We start from the raw sequence: 21730 nt of genomic DNA, 5'->3' as shown, positions 1-21730 counted from the left end.
TGCTTTCAACACTGGCCTGGCTGTTGGGATGTAAAATTAAGCAACTCTGGGCACAGTGACTCACACCTAGCACTTTGGGAGGCCAAGGCCTCCCTATCATATCATAATCCTAGCACTTTGGGAGGCCAAGGCGGGTGGATCACTTGAGGTCAAGAGTTCAAGACCAGCCTGGCCAACATGGTGAAACCCCATCTCTTCTAAAAAAATAAAAATTAGCCGGGCATGGTGGCACATGCCTGTAGTCCCAGCTACTTGGGAGGCTGATGTAAGAGAATCACTTGAACCCTGGAGGTAGAGGTTACAGTGAGCCAAGATTGCACCATTGCATTCCCGCCTGGTCTACAGAGGAAGACTCGGTCTCAAAATACATAAATAAATAAAATAAAAGTAAAAACAAAAATAAACAAGACCCTGTCTCTGCTCTCAAATAGTTCACAATCTCACATGGGAGAGAGTGACCTCCAGGTCAGTGTGATGAATGCACAAATTGAGGTGTGCCTTCCTGTGTACACCCAGCATAACAGAAAGAAGCCACAACCAATGGCTGAGGGTTGGGGCAATCAGATATTTGTGTTTAGAACCCCTCTCAGACACTCCCTACAAAGTGAAGACATCTCTTTTAACTTCCCCTTTCCCTCAAATTTCTCTTTTCACATACTGATGTGTGGTTGGAATTCAAAGGAAAATTACACTGTGATCAAAACTACATATCTAAAGCAGAACTGTCAGTTACTATTATCTATTCTTGCACACCTATGGGACATATTATTTTAAGTTGATGCTGCATTCAATTAAGCCCTTATGTTGGCTACAACATAAATCACATCATCTAGTTTTCCAATCTGATCCATCAAATCACTGACATAACATCCCAAACAAATGGTTGTGTTGTGCCTATATGAACTCATTGAAGGCAAAGGAACTAGTCTATTCAGTAGCATATTTTTTACATAAGTGAACTCTTCCAGGTTGGAAAATTTATCAGTGAAAACATATTAAATAAGCAATACAGAAATGGCACAGAGAGTGCTTAACAGCATGATTTCTGGAGCCTTAGATTTAAATTCAGATCTCAATTTTGCCTCTTCCAGGCTCTGTAATCTTAGGTAAGTTACTGAATTTTTCCAAGCATGAGTCTCCTCACCTGCAAAATGAAAGTAACAAAGTACCTGCTTCCCATCGTTGTGAAGATTAAACGAGATAATATACATACAGCATTCACTGCAGTAGCCAGCACGTAGCATACATTTGAAAAATGGCGGCCACAGAGACAGGTTAAGAGTACGGTTTCGGGGGCGGAGGTTGCAGTGAGCCGAGATTGCACCATTGCACTCCAGCCTGGGCAACAAGAGCAAAACTCCATCTCAAAAAAAAAAAAAAGGGAGTACGGTTTTGTAAGCAACACTGTGGAGTCGCTCTGGCATAAGGAGGGGTACCCCTGGGTACCCCTCATCATCGTGACAGTGCTTTGGAAAAGAATGTCACTGCAATACGAGCCCACGAGGGCCACATAGAAAGTGGTTAGGCTCTGCATGATGCTGGGGCCACACTGCTGGGTTGCAAACCAGCTCTGCCACTTATTAACTGTGTGACTTTGGACATGGCCCTTTGCCTCTCTGTACCTCAATCTCCTTATCTGTTAAGTAAGGATAATAATTGTCCCCATTTTGTTGAGTTGTCATAAGTATGCTGTATAAATGTATTAAGGCCGAGGCAGGCGGATCACGAGGTCAGAAGATCGAGACCATCCTGGCTAACACGGTGAAACCCCGTCTCTACTAAAAAGTACAAAAAATTAGCCGGGCGAGGTGGCGGGCGCCTGTAGTCCCAGCTGCTCTGGAGGCTGAGGCAGGAGAATGGCGTGAACCCCAGGGGGCGGAGCCTGCAGTGAGCTGAGATCGCGCCACTGCACTCCAGCCTGGTTGACAGCGAGACTCCGTCTCAACAACAACAAAATAAATAAATAAATAAATGTATTAAGGCATGAAATGCTTGGAACTGTTCCTGCTTCAGGGTAAACACCACATGCGTTAGCTATTACAATGATGATGAATCAGTAGGCGCAAATCGCTTGAGATTATTTCATCCTGCCTAGAAGACAAGGTAGATGCAGGAAAGAACTCCTGGGCCAGGACTCTGACTCTGGGGCTCTCTTTCGTTTCTACCACAGCTTTCTGCAGCCTTTCCTTTCCTGTCCCTGCTGCTTGCCCTTCCCTTTCCCATCACCCTGATTCCTATGCTTTCTCCCAGCCTCAAAGGACATCCAAATCCCTCAGCCACTTTCTGAGTCAGTGCTGCTGCGCCAAGTGCTTGTGAGGTTGGTTGTCCTGGAAACAATAGCTTGCTCCATAAACCTCTAGGAATTAGGCTGGTTTGAGACATGACTTGGAGGAGTCTAGGTTATACAGAGCATATAATTTGCTCCTGTCTCATTTTTTTTCCAGTTATGATGATGAACATATTTAATTCAGTAGTGAGTATTCGAGGACCTTCCAAACATGTTTATTGGCCAGAAAGAAACTCCCTAAACAGAGAGGAAGGGAGGCTGAGGTTATTAAACCCAATCTTGCCCACAAAACAATTTGTTCATGCCTCACTCTGGCTCTAGTGAGTTCTTTTGCAGGCCAGGGTAAGCCTGCCTTTCAGAATGCTGGCTGGGATCAATGAGATGGTAGGCTTTGCTATTAGGCAGGCCTGGATTTGAATCCTAGGTCATCCTCTTGCCACATGTTTGACTGTGGGTGAGTCACTTATTCTCTGTGAGTCTCAGTTTTCTTATCTGTAAGATGAGGATCACATAGGGTGTTTAGGATTAAATGAAGTCATGTTTGTATAGCAGCTCGCTGCTCCATGGTTGGCTAGAAGTACTCTTTTTTAAAACAAAAAAGTAAGGTGAAAGACTCTAAGGCAAAGAGACATGGGTGTTACTTGGAATGAAAAAGCTGGAAAATGACAGAATCATGTATTTTCCCTCCCCCTCTTAACCACTGTCTTTATTTGGAGATCTTATTCAGGAGGCAAAAGAGGAAACCTGGACTGTGAAATGTCAACAGTTACCTTGAACAGAAGAAAAGCAGAAACATTTTACAGTTAACGCTATTGACCCCAAGATTTCTGACTTGACAAAATTCCTGCACCAGCATTTTCTAATGCTATATTTTTTCCACCCAAAACATCTTATCTGCAATAAAATTATTTCATAAAACAAGACACAGGACAAAGATGTTCTCTGTTACTACCCAGATATTTTGAACTGCATAAGAGAAAAAGGTGAATGGAGAAAGATTCACTATTATTATTTTTCATGCTTTAATATCAAAAACCATAGCCAAGGCTTCGAAGAGCCTTTTCAAAGATTTTTATGGCCCTTCCTTCATAATTAATTTGGCAACCAACCCAGGAACCAGTACATATCCCCATTAACATCTAGGAGAGGCCCCACTATCTATTGAAGTGTATATTGATGCTGATACAAATAATCAGTGTCTTATGCAGCTTATGTACACCAATTATGTGTCAGATTAATGACATATACAGTTTTTAGCCCACACATGAGGTAACTGAAGGAAACTTAATGTCTAAAGAAGTTAAGAACTTTAATACCTTCTTGGGAAACTCTGCCTTTAGGTTTAGTTCTGCAGCTGACAAAGGGAATATTTCTGGACCAAACATTTCTTAAAAATATCAAATGAGACGCTGGGGGCTATGTGAGAGTGGAGGGTTGGAGAAGGGAGAGGATCAGAAAAAATAACTATTGGATACTAGGCATAGTACTTGGGTAACAAAATGATCTGTACAACAAACGCCTGTCACAGGAGTTTACCTATATAACAAGCCTGCACATATACCCCTGAACCTAAAATAAAAGTTTTAGAAGAATAAAAAAATAAAAAGAGAATCTTAATGCATTATATCAGAGAGTGTTCAAAAGGTCCCAGAGAAAAATGCAGTAATTATGGAAGATGTAACTTGTAAACATGAAAATTATGGAAGATATAAATTATAAAACTATCAATACAAAATTTCACTATTTAATTCCAGGCACATTTTCTAGATTGGCTTTTACAGTCTGAGAGAACTACTCTCACTAATTAAAAACTATTTATTAATTTAAATCCACATGCTTGACAACCCTGACTCTATCATCCCCATTTTTTAGTGAGACAGCTTCACTTATTAGAAATTTAGTCTTCATATTTTTGTAATTTAGGGAGATTAAAATACGAGCATACAAACTTTATAACAGCAATTTTCATTGCAAGATGTTTTTAATTGTTTAAAAAAACAAACAAAAACTTGCAGAAATGTTTCCATTCACTTGCTCTTCTGAGGATACTACCACAAGTGACCAGGAAAGGAATAAGTCAACATTGATTATTACCAGGTCTCGCCAATTATTATTGGTGCCTATTGCAAGGAATCTTTTACACCTCTATGTATATGTGTGTCTTTTCCAAAGGCTGTTTCGAAGTACAGCTGGCTAGAGAGATTAGCAGCTGAGGGCCCACTTACTCTCCAGTACCAACTCATAGCTCTCACCATCACAAATACACTACAAATCCTAACGTGGAGCAAATTTGCTTTAAGAAAATGCTGGTGTAATGAACAAATTTCAGTGCCATGAATCAGAAGCCTAAGCATCAGAGAAGGAGTGGCTGGTCACAACTGTCATAGCCATGTGACTTAGGGCAATCACCAAGCCTTCTGGGTCTGTCTCCTCTTCTGCAAATGAAGGAATTAGGCCAGATGACCTAGGGTCCCTCCAACCTGAAGTCAAAATGGAAGCAGGCAGCAATGCGTGCTATTTACAGGTAGAACATTGTAGGCTAAAACGTGAAACAAATGAGTAGCCTAAAACAGCCTCACATTCGCTGTTCATTCAACTAAAAAGCTAAGCACCTGAAGGAAGGCACTACATTCAGCTCATTTCTGAAACAATCCACTCACTAAGGTTAGTGTGAGCATATCTGTGTATATAGGTGTTGCCCACAGGACGCCAAGTCCTATGTGTGAATTCACATCCCGGGGAGCTTTCACAACCACACAGCACACACTCAGCATCTGAAGAGAGACAAACAGCGCTAAGAAAATTCAATTTTCATGATGCACACCAGGGAGGCTAAGCCTTTTTCAGTACCCTAATCTTTAAAATGGTGCATCTACCACCTCGATGCCACATTATGCAAATTTACTAAGAATTGTGAGTAAAGAGATTTCAGCCCAATTAAAAAAAGATAAGATTTTTTTTAACGTGTCAATTCCAAGAAGATGGCCCAAGAAATAAGCCGTAATTACTCTATCATTATATCAACTCTTTAATCACTTTTTTTCCCTTCCCTCCCAAAAAAAGAACTGAGGGGAAGGGGAATTTAAATAAAAAATGAATAGTCTCTCCAAGTAACCTCCATAGAAGAGGAGTATATCTTCTGATAGAACACATCTGTGTGTCTCTTAAAAAGGATATTCTAAATCTGGAGGGAGTTAGCTTAGACCCCCACCTTCCAGGCCCGGCCATCTGGAATTCTCAGACTCATAATATCAAACTATAAGGAACCCGGGGCTGGATGAGTAACCCCACTCCCCTAACCCCACTCCAACATTCTATGTGGTACCACGCTCCCCTATTTCAACCCAACTGGTTGAGCAGGAAACATTCCTAAGATGGGCAGGTAGCCTGTGGAGCTGGACCCAGGTCTCCCCAGCCCATGTCCACTGACACCCTGGTAAGTGGCACCTTCGCTCACCTTCTTCACAAGGTAGCCCTCTCTGATCCGTTTTGGTTCCATGCTGGCTGGACAGGCAGATGCAAAGGTCACTCTCAGGCACCTCCTCTCAGCAGCTGGGCCTCCTCTGCATGCTGAGGTGGCTGTGGGCTGCCTTTTCTACAGCGGGTCGCTTTCACAATTTCCCTTCTGCTGGCGGTCACATGATCACATCCTCTTCCCCTCACTGGGGTGGAAGATCAGAATAAGGAACTGCAGAGTAAACCACCCATTCCTTGCTAATGCTGGAGACTTATTAAAACCACAGTTGGGTTGAATATTTACCTAAGGGAAATTCTTACTACCATACAGAAAATCCCTCTTTTAAAGAGAAAAAGAAGCGATGAAAGGAAGAGGAAGATGAACAAGAAAAACTTGTTGGTGGAAATTGTCCTGATTAGGGATTATTCTTGAGATCCTGGAAATGCCTAATAAAAATGCCAAGAAATTCAGAACCATGTGGTTAGCATAACAAAGTTAACTACTAAATGAATGCCTACTTCTCTCTATGCCAAGCCCTGTATCAAGTGTTTCTCAGCCTACTTATTTTAAACTAAATTAGTCTGCACATAGGCCGGGCATGGGAGCTCACGCCTGTACTCCCAGCACTTTGGGAGGCCAAGGCAGATGTATCACTTGGGGTCAGGAGTTCAAGACCAGCCTGGCCAACATGGTGAAACCTTGTCTCTACTAAAAATACAAAAATTAGCCAGGCATGGTGGCGTGTGCCTGTAGTCCCAGCTACTCGGGAGGCTGAGGCAGGAGAATCACTGGAACCCGGGAGGCAGAGGTTGCAGTGAGCCAAGATCGGGCCACTGCACTCCAGCCTGGGCGACAGAGCAAGACTTCATCGCAAAACAAACAACAACAAAAATGAGTCCACACGTGAAACCCATAGGGAAAGCATATTATTTTCCTTATCTTAGAGATAAGGAAACTCAGGCTCAGAGAAGAAAAGTTGTCTCAAAGTTGACACTGCAGGTCACAGAGGAAAGCAGAAGACCCGGGAGGGATGTGCTAGGGCGCCACTGCCTCGCATCAGGCATGAGAACAGGTGTTCCACATTGATTGTTGATCCCACAGTCAGCCTGTAAAAAGAAGTCCATCATCAAACAGATTTTTGAGAAACTTTACATAATATTCCCAGGTTGGCAGCTCCTCTAAATGATGAACAAATTAAAGACCCTCACCCCACCAAAGTACTACAGCAAAGAATCCTATAATGGTGTTTCCCAAACTTACTTGGCTGTAGCATTCTTTTTTGAACAATTTATATTAACTTTTTTTGGTCATAAATTGAATTAGATCTCCCAAAAAAGAAGTCCTAACCCTTACCACTTCAGAATGCATCCTTATTTGGAAATACGGTCATTGTAGATATAATTAGTTAAGATGAGGTCATACTGAAGCAAGTGGGCCCTTAATCCAATGTGACTGCTGTGCTTATAAGAAAAGGGCACACAGAAAACAGCCATGTGACAACAGTGATGCATTTACAAGCCAAGGAACATCAAGGATGGCCGGCAACCCCCAGAAGCTGGAAGAGGCACGCAACAATTCTCCCCTAGAGCTGCTATAGAGAACATGGTGCTGACGACACCCTGATTTCAGACTTATGGCCTCCAGAACCGTGAGACAATAAATTTCCATTGTTTTAAGCCACCAGTTTGTGGTACTTTGTTATGGTAGCCCCAGGAAACCAATATAATCCTGAAAAACTAATATTCCATAGAATAAACTTTGAGGCATGTTAATCTGGCCATGTGAAATCGAGCAAGTTTGTTAATTACTTTGTGCCTCAGTTTTCTCATCTGTAATATGGGGATAATAACACCTATCCAATGAGGTCGTTCTGAAGATTAAATAAGATAGACATGGAAGTATTTAGAAGAGTGTCTGAAACATAACTAGTATCCATACATATTACTTGTTCTTCATCTTCAAGGCAAATCTCCGTTATCCTAGAGCTGATCCTTTTCAATAATAAGTTCAACAGAGATGATGAAAGCAACCGTGGGACTAGATTTTCTTCATTACACCTGTCAGTGTTCTTTCACTGCCATCCACAGATAACAACTCTGGCTAATAGAGGCAAATAGGAATTTACTGGAAGAGAATGCGGTGGCCCACAGACTGAAGGAAAAAGAAGACTGGGCTCTTTGAAAGGACAGGAATCAGGGCAGTTGTGGGGTTCCAGGAAGCAAGACACCAAGATGAAAGAATGACAGTGGTTTTCAGACTCTGCAGTAGTCTCCAGGGATCAGGCCTCTGACTGGCCAAACTTAGCCTGGTGCTTCTCTCTCAGGTATCTGAAGGGTGAACGTGTGAACCGACAGCCCCAGCAGGACCGTGCTCAATGGGAGAAGGGAGGTGTCCCCTAAAGTAAAATCAAGATGCTATTAACAATAGAAGAGTGATGGCTCTGAGAAAGGCAAAACTGACAGACATCCACGAGGGCATGTGAGGAGCCAGGAAAGTTAGGGGAAAGAAGAAGTTCTGTTCTTGGGGTTTTCTAAGAGCTTCCTGATTCCCTCTCCTCTTCCCTCCAGCTGCGTTTCTAGCCAACAGTCACTGCCCCTGTATTTCTCACTTTTCATTTTATGCTAATATCCATTACATAAAATCGTTGATGGTTTCTTATCAGTTTCTCATTGCATCAAAATAATTAGAAATTATTATAAAGTGTTGGGGGCTGAGAGTAGAAAGATCAACATTTGATGTCACCTCAGCAAAACAGGAACAAATAAAAGGGTAATTTTCTGTATCTGCACTCAAACAAGTATTTTGCTATGTCTGTACAGTCGATGGAAACCACTCATAGATTTACCAAGTCTGATTTCATAGTTAAATGTATCTCCCTTTGTTTAACTGACCAAGTGACTTCTAATTTGGCATGTCTTCATCGTTTGTCCAAGCATGATCAGAAGGCTTTAAAGAACCCTCACTCAGAAACCTCATATTATTTTTGGATGCCTGCCGTGTAAAAGCACCCCCCGCGTTCTGAATAATTCATTTCAAGAAACATAGTATTAAGTGCTTAGTATGTGCCAGGCGCCTGAATAGGTGCAGGGGTAAAAATGTCTTGACACCAAGGAACCTCCCGCATTTGTGAATCTGCTGAACACCGCCATTGATGGATTGGATGCTGCCGCCTTTGCCCCTCCCCCTCCTGGCACGTGTCATCGCGCTTGCTTAGCGACACCTAGTGGTCAGTAAAGAGAACTATCTGAATCAATGACGCCATTCAGGACTTCCTCTCAACAGAGTTTGAGCAAGTTTTCTTCTGCTGTGTCAGATCCCTTTCCCAGAACACATCATTAGAACCTCTTCCAATATCTTATGTATGTGTGTCCAGAATGACTTTTTTTTTTTGAGACAGAGTCTTGCTCTGTCGCCCAGGCTGGAGTGCAGTGGCCCGATCTTGGCTCACTGCAACCTCCGCCTCCCAGGTTCAAGCGATCCTCCCACCTCAGCCTCCCAAGTAGCTGGGATTACAGGGACACACCACCACACCCGGCTATTTTTGTATTTTTAGTAGAGTTTCACCATGTTGGCCAGGCTGGTCTTGAACTCCTGACCTCAGAAGATCTGCCTGCCTCGACCTCCCAAAGTTCTGGGATTACAGGTGTGAGCCACCACACCCAGCCTAGAATGACTTTTTAAGATCTCTTTCTGTACACATTTGATCAATAACCTTGGAAACATTCTTGTAGTACATCTTATTGCTGTAAGGGAAAGTTAAGACTTCTGAATAAGCAAAAATGATTACTGAGCATCTTCAATGGAAAACTATGCATTCTTTACAGTACACCTTTCTAAGTTATTTGTTTCTGTGGAGTCTGTGTCTTTTCTTGTCTTGGAGTTATTTTAGAACTCTGTAGATTGTGGATAAATACAAATAATTCTTGTCTATAAACATGCAAATAAATTCTGCCTGATGGAATTTCAGTAGACTCCACCTTACCCTGCACCCTCAATCCACCCCACCTCCCATGGAAAAAGTCAATTTTGTGTCTATTGGTTAATGAATTTCAATGTTGCTTTACTCTATATAAATTGGTCTTTGACCTTTCCTTTGAACCGGTGGTGACCTCTAGCTAGTTTCCCCTTTAATTCATGAGTTAAATAAAATTTTGACATGTTTTCATTCTATTATATGTAAGGGTCATCGTTTTATCTTTTTAAAAGTTATTCTTTACCACTGGTAATTAAAAAGAGATATTAAATTTAGCTGAGAAATATCAGACTACCTCTAGTGCTAAATATAAATTAAGTAAAAGGCATCAAAACCTGTGAGAAGAGTCTGAGATGTTACCCTACTTGTAAGCTAACAAATCAGCCTGCCTGTTTCAGGGATGCTCACAGAAGACACAAGACCTCTGGAGTTTTGGGTGAGACAAAAGACTTTGCTACTCACAGCACAGTAAACAGAATGAGCTCCATATTGGTCTTGACGCTTTTTGGCCCTAAGGCTACCAAGGACAAAGTGGAGCAGCCTAGATGGATGCTGCACGTACAGAGAGTTTGCATCACAATTGAGGACCCAGAGCTTAGGGAACATGCATCTTTTGTAATGGGCTGCAAGCAAACCTGCCCAAACTTTGTCTCAGAGGCAGACCTTATCTTTATTATACTGGACAGTAAGTGAATCTGCCCTTTGCTCTGGAAGGAGACAACCTCTATCTTCAAAGCTGTTGTTCACTGTACAAGCATCCATAAAATAGAGTGCCTCTGTTGCAAGTTGTACATATACACAAAAAACCCATGGAGAACTTTCTCCCAACAAAAAGAAAGCATTAAGTTGTCTAATTCACTTAAACCTCTTAGAGAATAACTAGTTGGTGCTCAATGGACTTCCAGTTCAAGAGAGGGAACTGAGCCCACATACTGAGTAATCCCCTTTCAACAGATACACAAATTCATATGGAAATGATTTAAGAATGTATAAAAGTGTGAACATATGTATACCCACTTGCTCAAAAGAAAGCACTTTCACACATATATTTCCTTGCTCTGTTAGTGGAGAAGGCCTAGAATCAACAACACCCTGGTAGTGTCAAGCACATCTAGCTCCCAGATCTTGATTACTAATACAATTCTCCAATAAAAGGAATGAGAGGTCCTTGGAGAAATAGATGGCTCTAAGATTTCAGCAGGAAATGCAAAAGATGACCCTGAAGCATCCTGCAGTACCAGAAGGTAAGAAAGTGCTAAAATTTTTAACTCAAAACACTAAAAACTAAAACCATGATGGTGATCAAAGGGACCCAAGAGCCAACTAAATGAGCTCCTAGTGGACAAAGCTAGAAAATTTGGAGCAAGAAAATAAAGAAAATAGTATTGGATTATAGCCAAAGTCTAAAAATAAATAAATAAATGATTGAGTAAACAAATAAGAGAGAATACACAAATCTATTCCAAGATTCCAAGAATTCCAAATAAGTTATCTAGATTCTCCACCCTTAAAGAGGTGGTGCATGAATCCTCACTCCTTAACTATAGGCTGTGTATAGGGATTTTAAAAAATATGGTGCAGAAAAGAGAAAAAAGGAGTAACTTTATGGTGGAGAAACATGATAAATGCAACCTCAGCCAGAGCCAGGTGATCAAGGTTAACATCACGGTCATAAATCAGATTATAGTATATACCCTTGGTATCTAATCATGAGAAAAATACTAGACCAAACCTCAATTGAGTGACAGTCTATGAAAGACCTGACTAGTGCCCCTTAAGACTGTCAAGGTCATCAAAACCAAGGGAAGTCTGAGAAGCTGTCACTCCCAAGAGGAGCCTAAGGAGACATGGCAACTAAATGTCATGTAATATCCTGCATGGGATCCCAGAACAGAGAAAGGACATTAGGGGGAAACTAAGTATATCTAAAGAAAGTATGAACTTTGACCTGAGGTCGGGAGTTTGAGACCGGCCTGACCAACATGGAGACACCCCGTCTCTACTAAAAATAACAAAATTAGCCGGGTGTGGTGGCACATCCCTCTAATCCCAGCTACTCGGGAGGCTGAGGCAGGAGAATTGCTTGAATCCAGGAGGCGGAGGTTGTGGTGAATCGAGATCATGCCATTGCAACAAGAGTGAAACTCTGTCAAAAAACGAAGAAGAAGAAGAAGAAGAAGAAGAAGAAGAAGAAGAAGAAGAAGAAGAAGAAGAAGAAGAAAGGAAGAAGAAGAAGGTATGAACTTTTAAAATGATAAACGTATCAATTTTGGTTAATTAATAATGACAAATGTGCCATGCTAATGTAAATGTTAATAATAGGAGAAACTGGATGCGGGGTAAATGGGTACTCTGTACTATCTTAATTTTTCTGTAAAACTAAAATTATTCTAAAATAAAAAAGGGCCGAGCGTGGTGGCTCATGCCTGTAATCCTAACACTTTGGGAGGCTGAGGCAGGCGAATCACCTGAGGTCAGGAGTTCAAGACCAGCCTGGTTAGCATGGTGAAACCCAGTCTCTACTAAAAATACAACAATTAGCCAGGTGTGGTGGCAGGTGCCTGTAATCCCAGCTACTCAGGAGGCTGAGGTGGGAGAATCACTTGAATCTGGGAGGTGGAGGTTGCAGTGAGCTGAAATCGTGCCACTGCACTCCAGCCTGAGCAACACAGCAAGATTCCATCTCAAATAAAATAAAATAAAATAAAATAAAAAATAAAAAGGCCGTTTTAGTAAAAAGAAAGCATTTCCAATTCTTCTCCACTTTCTCATTTTCATCATGTACAGATGGAGATTCCAATGCAACCATTTCCATATTGTTATGTTCACATTCTCTTCATTCGGAAAGGATTTAAATTAAGTAAGAATTCTTTTTGCAGTGGGATCTTTGTTTGATCAGTTCTTCCTCTCCCCTTGAGGATTATGGAATTATAGAAGGTTGCTTTTTAAAGGATGTGCCTTTGTTAAGTTTAAGATTTTAATTCGGGGTATAATTCTCTGGTTGGAAAGCATTCAGATTTCAGGTTTTTTATAGTATTCTTAAACAGAGGCATTACACCATCAATAACCACCAATAACTAAGAGAATGAATCCTCTAGAAGAATCTCATTAATACAGGTGAGCCCAGAGCTCTAACTACTGGAGGTGTGGACTGCAGAGGGTCAATGAGGACCAAATACCAGTCCTGCTAGAAATTCAGGGAAGTGCAGCAGGCCCAGTGCATGGAAGAGTACTGCTGGGCACTGGCTGCCAGCTCACACTCGCAAAAAGCCAACCACCTAAAGGAGTGTGGCTATTCTGCCTGCGAATGAGGGCAATTGCTCTAATGAAAGGGCATGCTAGGGGGAGCTGCAGATTTACAGAGCACCCTGTAGTTTGTTTACTGAACAGTGATGGCCATGAAGGCAACTGAAGGCTGAGATCCAAGCTGTGTGTAGCAAGCCCCCAACTGCTGCACTCCAGCACAAGTCAAGGCTGCCCTGGGGAAGAGGTACCTTGTTATTGTGTGCAATAGTACCCTCCTCCAGCTAAACCCTGTTCTCATGGGGTTGCACCTGCCCACATTTAATGAATCTAAAATTTCCTCTACTTTCTGTTTGGGCTCGAATGATAGTGAGACAGTGAGAAAAAGGGCTCCCCAGAGAACCTCTGACCAGCCTGTGCACTGGGAGGATGGAGTGGGGCCTCGGGAGGTTCACGCCATTTGCAGTGGGTAGGAGCCTGGCCTCTCCTATTCCTGGGTGGTAACCTGGGATTCAGTCTGTGAGATGCGGGCCTGTTAACAGGAACCCCTCTTGCTTTGCTGAGAGAGTCTTTTTCCTTTTCTCCCAATAAATTCTGTAACCTTTCACCCTTCAAAGTGTCTGTGTGCCTAATCTTTCCTGGTCTTGTGACAAGAATCTGGTTTTTTTCCTACAGCAATAGGAACAGGAACAGAAGTTAACATAAATTCTCACATTGAAATATAGAGATCCGTCTCTTGAAGGACAAAGAGTAAACAACAACAACAAAAAAAAATTAGCCCATATAAAGAGTTGATAGCTGAAAATGCAGCACATCCATAAAGGAGCTGAACCCAGTAGGGTACAATCATAAAATTGTATTTTTTCCTCAATACTCCCCGTTCTGACAATCAGGTTTTTCTCTGTCCCTTGGATGAAATCTTAGGCAGGTTTCACGATTTCCTAATAACTCCTAGATTTAATAAAATCCAAATCAGTCTAATTGCCATATAACTGTAGTCCAGTGTAATAGAAAACACTATAATCCCTTTTTTTAAATTTACGGTGTTTCCCCATCTCCAACTTAAAAACTGGAGTAGAGGGAGAAGGTAATGATCAGCGTCTTCACCATAGCCTAGCTCCCTGTCCAGCCCCATTGGCTAGGTCTGATTTTATGATTTCTCCAGGGTCAAAGGGGGAAGGTGAAATATACATAATCAGGGCTGTCTCTTGAGCAGTTCCAGTGCCTGAGGAAAGGGGACAGTCTATTAGGCTTTGGGCCTTAACTCCTGATTCCTACACATCACTACAGCTTAATTTGAAAAATTCTGCTTTTCACGATAACCTAAGGGACCATCAAGATGCCCTACAGTGGAGCGCTTCAAGTGGCCCCACTCTTTCAGTTGCCCCAGGCCCAGGCCCTACTAGGGACAGCCCTCTCTGCACTAGGTCTTGCCTGGCGAGCTCAGCCCCTGCATGGCTGGTGTACCATGGCTGGCTCCTTCTCTCCTGGGATGTTCATGCTGGTTCTGCCATCGGACACAGATGATGACAAACTTTTCAATGTGGACAAGGTGGGCCCTTTCAGTGGTTTGATTCCTACGCCCTGCTCAGCCTCAGGAGTGAGTCCCTGCAGGCAAACTCTCTGTGAAGAGTCTCTCATCCTTCCTGTTGATCCTCTTGGACAGGATCCTTTTTAAGCCAACCCCAGGCATGCTTCCCTCGAGGGATCTGCATCTGGCCCCAGAATGCGAGCTCCCAGGCCTCCGGCATTGGGAGTGCCCCCCGTCTTTAAACCTTTCAGGTTTAGAACACTCTGAAGGTCCCCCTGAAACCTCCCTCCCTTGGTCTGAGGCAAGGGAAGCATGTCCTTCCCTCCCAAATAGGGAGAAGTAGAGGAGTGGGGACTCTAGCACACTGACCAGGCTCCAGAGCAATCCTCTCCTCACTCTTCCCAATTTCAGTACACAGCAGTAGCCCAGCACTTGGCTGAGCTAGTAGAACCTTTTTACCCCTTTAGCAAGTCCTACATAATGGTGAATAGCTTAACACAAGGATCAGCGAACCACGGCCTGCAGATGATATTCCCCTCCACTCTTTCTTTCTTGTTAATTCTTTTTCCATGAGCAAAGAATGGTTTTTCCATTATTAAATGGTTTTAAAAATCAACAGAAGAATAACATTTTGTGACACATGAAAATTATATGAAATTCACATTTCAGTGCCATAAATAAAGTGTTCCTGGGCCAGATGCGGTGGCTCATGTCTGTAATCTCAGTACTTTGGGAGGCTGAGGCAGGCAGATTACTTGAGGTCAGGAGCTCGAGACCAGCCTGGCCAACATGGTGAAACCTCTGTCGTCTTTACTAAAAATACAAAAATTAGCCAGGTGTGGTGGCACGCACCTGTAGTCCCAGCTACTCGGGAGGCTGAGGCAGGAGAATTGCTTAAGCCCAGGAGGCAGAGGCTCTAGTGAGCTGAGATCACACCACTGCACTTCAGCCTGGACAACAGAGCTAGACCCTGTTTCTAAACAAATAAATAAATTTTTAAAAAGTGTTCTTGGAACACGGCCGTGCTTATTTGTCTCCATATTGTCTATGGCCATTTTCACACTACAAAAGCAGAGTTGAGTAGCTGTGACAGCAATTATGTGACCCACAAAGCCTAAAATATTTATTATTGTGCCTTTCACAGGAAAAGTGTGCTGACCCCTGGTCTAGAAACTTACTCAGAATGTAAAAGTATTTGACACTAGTGAGTTCCTTTCTTGCATGGAGCTTCCGGCAAAACTCCCAGATCTGGTCCGATAAATGGCTATAAATTCAATAGTTCAAAAGCAGAGCAGAATGGAACTGCAGAAAGCCAAACTGACAAATCGGAAAACTAGAAACAAAATTTCCCAGGCTCACAGCCAATCTATCATATATGTTTGAAGACTATTCAAAGAGACATTTTCATGTGTTTAAGGGCTTGGAAAGTATACACACATATATCTTTTTGACTTTTTAGAAAAAGAACTTGATGAACTATATAAGCTAACTAAAAAAATTAATTACTCAAAATAACCCTAATCATTTGGAGGAAGAAACATCAGTAAGAAGCCTGTGTCCTCACACCCAGAGAATGGGCTCTGGCAAAAGAATATATTTGAAAGCCTGATTATGGGAGTTAAGTTGATTCTCACTCTCTCACGACCACCACAGCCCAATGATTGGCCCACTCCTGTTATAATAGGAAAGGCGGGGTTTACTTCATAGAGCAATGGTTCTCAAACATTACTGGTCTCAGGACCCTCTTATACTCTTTTTTTTTTTTTCCTTTTTTGATACGAGGTCTCACTCTGTCACCCAGGCTGGAGTTCAGTGGCATGAGCTCGGCTCACTACAACCTCTGCCTCTCGGGTTCAAGTGATTCTCCTGCCTCAGCCTCCAAAGTAGCTGCGATTACAGGTGCCCACCACCACACTCTGCTCATTTTTGTATTTTTAGTAGAGATGGGGTTGGTCTCGAACTCCTGACCTCAGGCAATCCGCCTGCCTCAGCTTCCCAAAGTTCTTGGATTACAGGTATGAGCCACCGCACCCGGCATATACTCATAAAAATTGTTGAGGACTCCCAAGGAGCTTTGGTTTATATGGATTCTACTTATTGACATTTACCAATTAGAAATTAAAAACTGAGAAATTTAAAAAGTATTCACTCATTCATTTTAAAGTGACAATAATAATCCATTACAAGTTAACACAAATAACATTTCTTGGTGAAAAATGTTTTGTTTTCTAAAACAAAAAAAGTCAATAATGAATGATATTGTTTTACATTTTTTAGAGCATGTTAATGTCTAGCTCAATAAAACAGCTGGGTTCTCATAGCTGCTTCTGTGTTTGAACAGTTGTGACATGTTGTTATGGTTGAAGTAAACGAAGAAAATATGACCTCACACAGATATGGAAAAGGAAACAGTATTTTAATAGTCTTTTGAGATAATTGTGCATATTCTTCTTACAAACACACCAAAACTCGAAGTTTCTAAAGGTTAGTCATCACGTAAAATTTAAAGCCATATCAATAAGCTTTTGGTGTGCTGTTATTTAAGTTATTGATCTGCCTTGCACTTCAAATAGATTTACGTTATCCTTGCACCATTTTGTAGCATGATGCATTGATCATTTGAAAAATATTGGCTCACCAAATTATACAAATCTTCTAAATATTGATGGCTTATTCCACAATATTTTTAAAAATCATATTTTTGAAAATATCATCCCCAATTTCATCACAATAATATTAAATTATTGGGAAACTGTCAAGATTATGGTAGCAGATACAAGTTTTCAAGATTCTAATTTTCACTTGAAAGTTTGAATCGTATCATAGGCAACCAACACCATTTTGTCTGAAGTGACAGGGTCATTTTATTCATTTTCAAGAAAATGTCTACCAAATACCCAAGTCTGAGTAATCAGATTGCCATTTCTTTCAAGCAAAAATTGTGTTTCCACAAAAAAGTGGCTAGTTCAGCTCACAGCTCCAAGAATCACACATGTATGTTTTTCCTTTAGATATTATAATAACAGAGAGTATTATAAAGACATGCACTCAAGGGTAAAGATTTCATAAAAGATTTTCATAATAACTTTTACTGCATCTTCAAGGACATTTCGAAGTTTGCTTGCTGTTTTTTTCCACCCTGACCGAATCACAGTGAAAATTACACAATTTCTGCCTTGATTCATGCTAAGGTGTCAGCAATTTTACTCACCATTTTTTTTTGCACTGTCAGTGCAAATGTTGACATAGTAAAAAAAAAAAAAATCAAATAACATCTTGGTATTATTATGAAAATAGTTTTGACCTCTTAGACTCTTGAAAGAGTCTCAGAGACTCTCAAGAGCCTGTAGCCCATACTTTGAGAACTGCTCATTTCAGAGATGTTGAATAAGGAAGACAAGAGAGGATTCTAAGACAACCATCACAGCTAAAAATGGAGATAAAGCACATATGAAAACAGATAGACAAAGTCTGCATACCAGACAGTGAGATAATAGTCGGCTCACCACCTTTTCTTTGGTCCGGGATGTTGGTAGTCAGGCCAACACCCACCCAGAAGATGATTGGGGTATACCTCTCTGGGGAAACGACTATCAGACATGACACGGAGGAGCTCTCCAACATACGACCAGGTCTCTGCCCAGCCGGCCACTGGAAGCAAGATAAGTTGAAGAATCCCACCCAAGCACAAGTAAGCCTTTTAGTGCCTTATTTCTGAACTTGAATGGCATCAAAAGATAACTAGGCACAGGAAGAAAACCGTTAAGATGAAGCTAGAAATGAAAACAAGCAAATCACAAAGAACTGTGTGAGAAGAACAATGCAAGGAAGAAAAGAAAAAATAATTAATAACCTCAGAGAATTAACAGAATACATTGCACAAGAACTGGAAACATAATATTATATACATTCTTTTTAGCTTGTTTTTGTTACCCAGTATTACATTCCTAAAGTTCAAACATCACAAGCATTATGTCGATGCATATAGCTGTACATGTATTCACTCATATACACCTCTGTATAACATTCTGTTCTGTGAATATACCCGATATTGTTTATAGTTCTCCTGCAAATAGACATTTGAGTTATTTCCAGTTCTTTGTTTTTACAAATGTTCATCCTATGAGCATTGTCCTCTTGGGCTTATGTGCTCTCATTTATGTTGGAGCCACAGATATACTGAGGACTGGAATGGAGTTTCGCTCTTGTTGCCTAGGCTGGAGTACAGTGACACGATCTCTGCTCACTGCAACTTCTGCCTCACGGGTTCAAATGATTCTCCTTTCTCCTGCCTCAGCCTCCCGTGTAGCTGGGATTACAAGTGCCTGCCACCACCCCCAACTAATTTTTTGTATTTTTAGTGGAGACGAGATTTCACCATGTTAGCCAGACTGGTCTCGAACTCCTGACCTCAGGTGATCCACCCACCTCGGCCTCCCAAAGTACTGGGATTACAGTTGTGAGCCACCGCGCCCGGCCCACAGCGTCATAATTTACAAGATAACAACTACCAAATTGTTTCACAAAATTTACGCGTTTATTCTCACATTGGCAGGATTCTATCAACAATTAGTATTGTTAGACTTTAAAATTTTTGCCAATCTAGTGGATATAAAACTGTATCTCATGGTTTTAACTTGTCTTTTCTGGAATTACCAATAGTTATATGCTTATTAACTGTCTCAGCATGAAAGTGGGTATTGTTAAATAAAACACAGGCTTACCCAAAGTACCTATATTCCTCTCTCATGTGACAAACTATCTAAGGCCAGAACCACTGTACAATCTGTGGAGCCAGGGCCCCTCAATCTGGATGCCTGGTCCCCACCATAAGGTAAATTTTCTTGAAGGGTGCCCATGATAAAGACCCTGAAATCTCTTTTTACGGAGATGATGTATTCTGGCACCACCTTCCCCCATGCGCTCAACTCATGTTTTCAAAAGCAGAAGTGGGTAGGGGGCAGGCTGTGGTCCACAGCAAAGGAAAAGAGGTCCTGTTAGTTGCAAGTGGCCTACAGACTCAAGTGTCCCATTAAACACTGACCAGTGCAGTATGGCATATCGTACTATGATGCACGTTCAGGTTTAGGATAAAGGAAGAGAGTATTCTAAACCAGCGCAGTCAGAAAACTGGGCAGGTCTCTATAGGAGCTTAGAAGTCCTGAGCAAAAAGCCCTGTGACTCCAGCAGTTCCTAGTAAGGTCTTCCCAAGCGCACCTCGGTTTTTACCTTTCTTTTATCTTTCAAGAGAGGCCCTCAAGGTAAAAGAAAGATGCCTTGGAATTTGTAACATGGAGAAACATCACGGGTTTTGGACTCAAACAGAGTTGCATTCAAATTCCAGCTCTACCTCTTATCCTGGGCAAAGGGCTTTCACCTCTCTGAGTCTCAGATTCCTCACCTGTGAAATGAGATCTATTGCAGAGAGCAATCGTAGCCACCTCTAGGGTCATTGTGAAGGTTAAATGAGATCTTGAGTAATGCCTGTGAGGAAGGCAATATGGAAGAGTGGTGAAGATCTTACCCGGGTTCTAACCCCAGCTCTGATATTTCCTAGCCATGTGACCTTGGGCAAGTTACTTGGCCTTTTTGTGACTCAGTTTCCTTGTTTGTAACACCAGAGTAATAATAGCTCCCCACCTCACAAAGTTACTCTGAGAAGTAAATGAGGTAGGTTGGGCACAGTGGCTCACACCTGTAATCCCAGCACTTTGGGAGGCCGAGGAGGGCAAATCACCTGAGGTCAGGAGTTCGAGATTAGCCTGGCCTACATGATGAAACCCCATCTCTATCAAACATACACATATTAGCTGGGCATGGTGGCACACACTTGTAATCCCAGCTATCCGGGAGGCTGAGTGAGGCAGGAGAATCACTTGAACCCAGGAGGCAGAGGTTGCAGTGAGCTGAGATTGCACCACTACACTCCAGCCTGGGCAACAGAGTGAGACTGTCAAAAAAAATTTAAAAAGAAGTAAATGAGGTAATTTGTGTACAACTCTTAGCTGAATGTCTGGTGGATAGTAAGTGCTTAGTTAATATTAGCTATTATTTGTGTTTTTTTAAAAGTTAAAGCCCAAATGACAGCCTAGAAAAATATTTGAAATAAGTATAAAATACAAAAAGTTACTATTTACAACATAGGAAAAACTCCTACAAATCTAATATGAAAAGAAAATCTAAGAGAAAAAAAACAAGGACAAAAGACAGGGAAACGTATTTTACAAAAGAAATATATAGATGGCCAATAATGATGAAAAATGCCCATCTAACTAGTAATGATTTTTTTAAGTTCCAGGACACATGTGCAGAATGTGCAGGTTTGTTACATAGGTGTACGTGTGCCATGGTGCTTTGCTGCACCTATTAACCTGACATCTAAGTTCCCTCCCCTTGCCCCCCAACCTCAACAGGTCCTGGTGTGTTGTTCTGCTCCCTGTGTCCATGTGTTCTCATTGTTCAGCTCGCACTCATGAGTGAGAATATGCAGTATTTGGTTTTCTGTTCCTGTATTAGTTTGCAGAGGATGATAGCTTCCAGCTTTGTCCATGTCCCTGCAAAAGACATGATCTCATTTCTTTTTATGGCTGCATAGTATTCCATGGTGTATATATACCACATTTTCTTTATCCAGTCTATTACTGATGGGCATTTTGGTTGGTTCCATGACGTCACTATTGTAAATAGTGCTGCAATAAACATATGTGTGCATGTGTCTTTATAGTAGAATGATTTATATTCCTTTGGGTATATTCCCAGTAATGGGATTGCTGGGTCAAATGGTATTTATGGTTCTAGATCCCTGAGGAATCACCATACGGTCTTCCATAATGGTTGAACTAATTTACATTCCCACCAACAGTGTAGAAGTGTTTCTATTTCTCCACAGGCTTCCCAGCATCTGTTGTTTCTCGGCTTTTTAATAATCACCATTCTGACTAGAGTGAGATGGTATTTCATTGTGGTTTTGATTTGCAATTCTCTGATGATCAGTGATGTTGAGCTTTTTTTCATGTTTGTTGGCTGCATAAATGCCTTCTTTTGAGAAATGTCTGTTCATATCTTTTGCCCACTTTTTGATGGGGTTGCTTTTTTCTTGTAAATTTCTTTAAGTTCCTCGTAGACTCTGAATATTCCACCTTTGTCAGATGGGTAGATTGCAAAAATGCTCTTCCATTGCCTGTTCACTCTGATGATAGTTTCTTTTCCTGTGCAGAAGCTCTTTAGTTTAATTAGATC

At 41.6% G+C, this 21730-nt stretch overlaps 1 protein-coding gene and 1 long non-coding RNA gene across 4 annotated transcripts in view; one reads left to right on the top strand and one right to left on the bottom strand.

Annotated features, from left to right (window-relative positions):
- Nucleotides 1-21730, bottom strand: part of PLEK (pleckstrin) — an 80143-nt gene that overhangs the window by 26569 nt on the left and 31844 nt on the right. The window contains exon 2 of one of the 3 annotated variants that reach the window (XM_003262481.3): nt 5745-5949. The exons of the other annotated variants lie outside the window; for them this stretch is intronic. Within the exon in view, the coding sequence (XP_003262529.1) occupies nt 5745-5786 (42 nt within the window). The 5' untranslated portion in view covers nt 5787-5949. The remainder of the gene's footprint in view (nt 1-5744; nt 5950-21730) is intronic. 3 annotated transcript variants of the gene reach the window in all.
- On the top strand, nt 5555-9917 carry LOC105738593. Its single transcript, XR_001114422.1, has 2 exons — nt 5555-5723; nt 8678-9917. It is a non-coding gene; the product is annotated as an uncharacterized LOC105738593 (long non-coding RNA).

Source organism: Nomascus leucogenys, chromosome 14, assembly GCF_006542625.1.
Source record: "Nomascus leucogenys isolate Asia chromosome 14, Asia_NLE_v1, whole genome shotgun sequence".
Taxonomy (NCBI): Eukaryota; Metazoa; Chordata; class Mammalia; order Primates; family Hylobatidae; genus Nomascus; species Nomascus leucogenys.
Note: the sequence above shows the minus strand (reverse complement) of the source record. Positions and strands in the feature narration are given on the sequence as shown.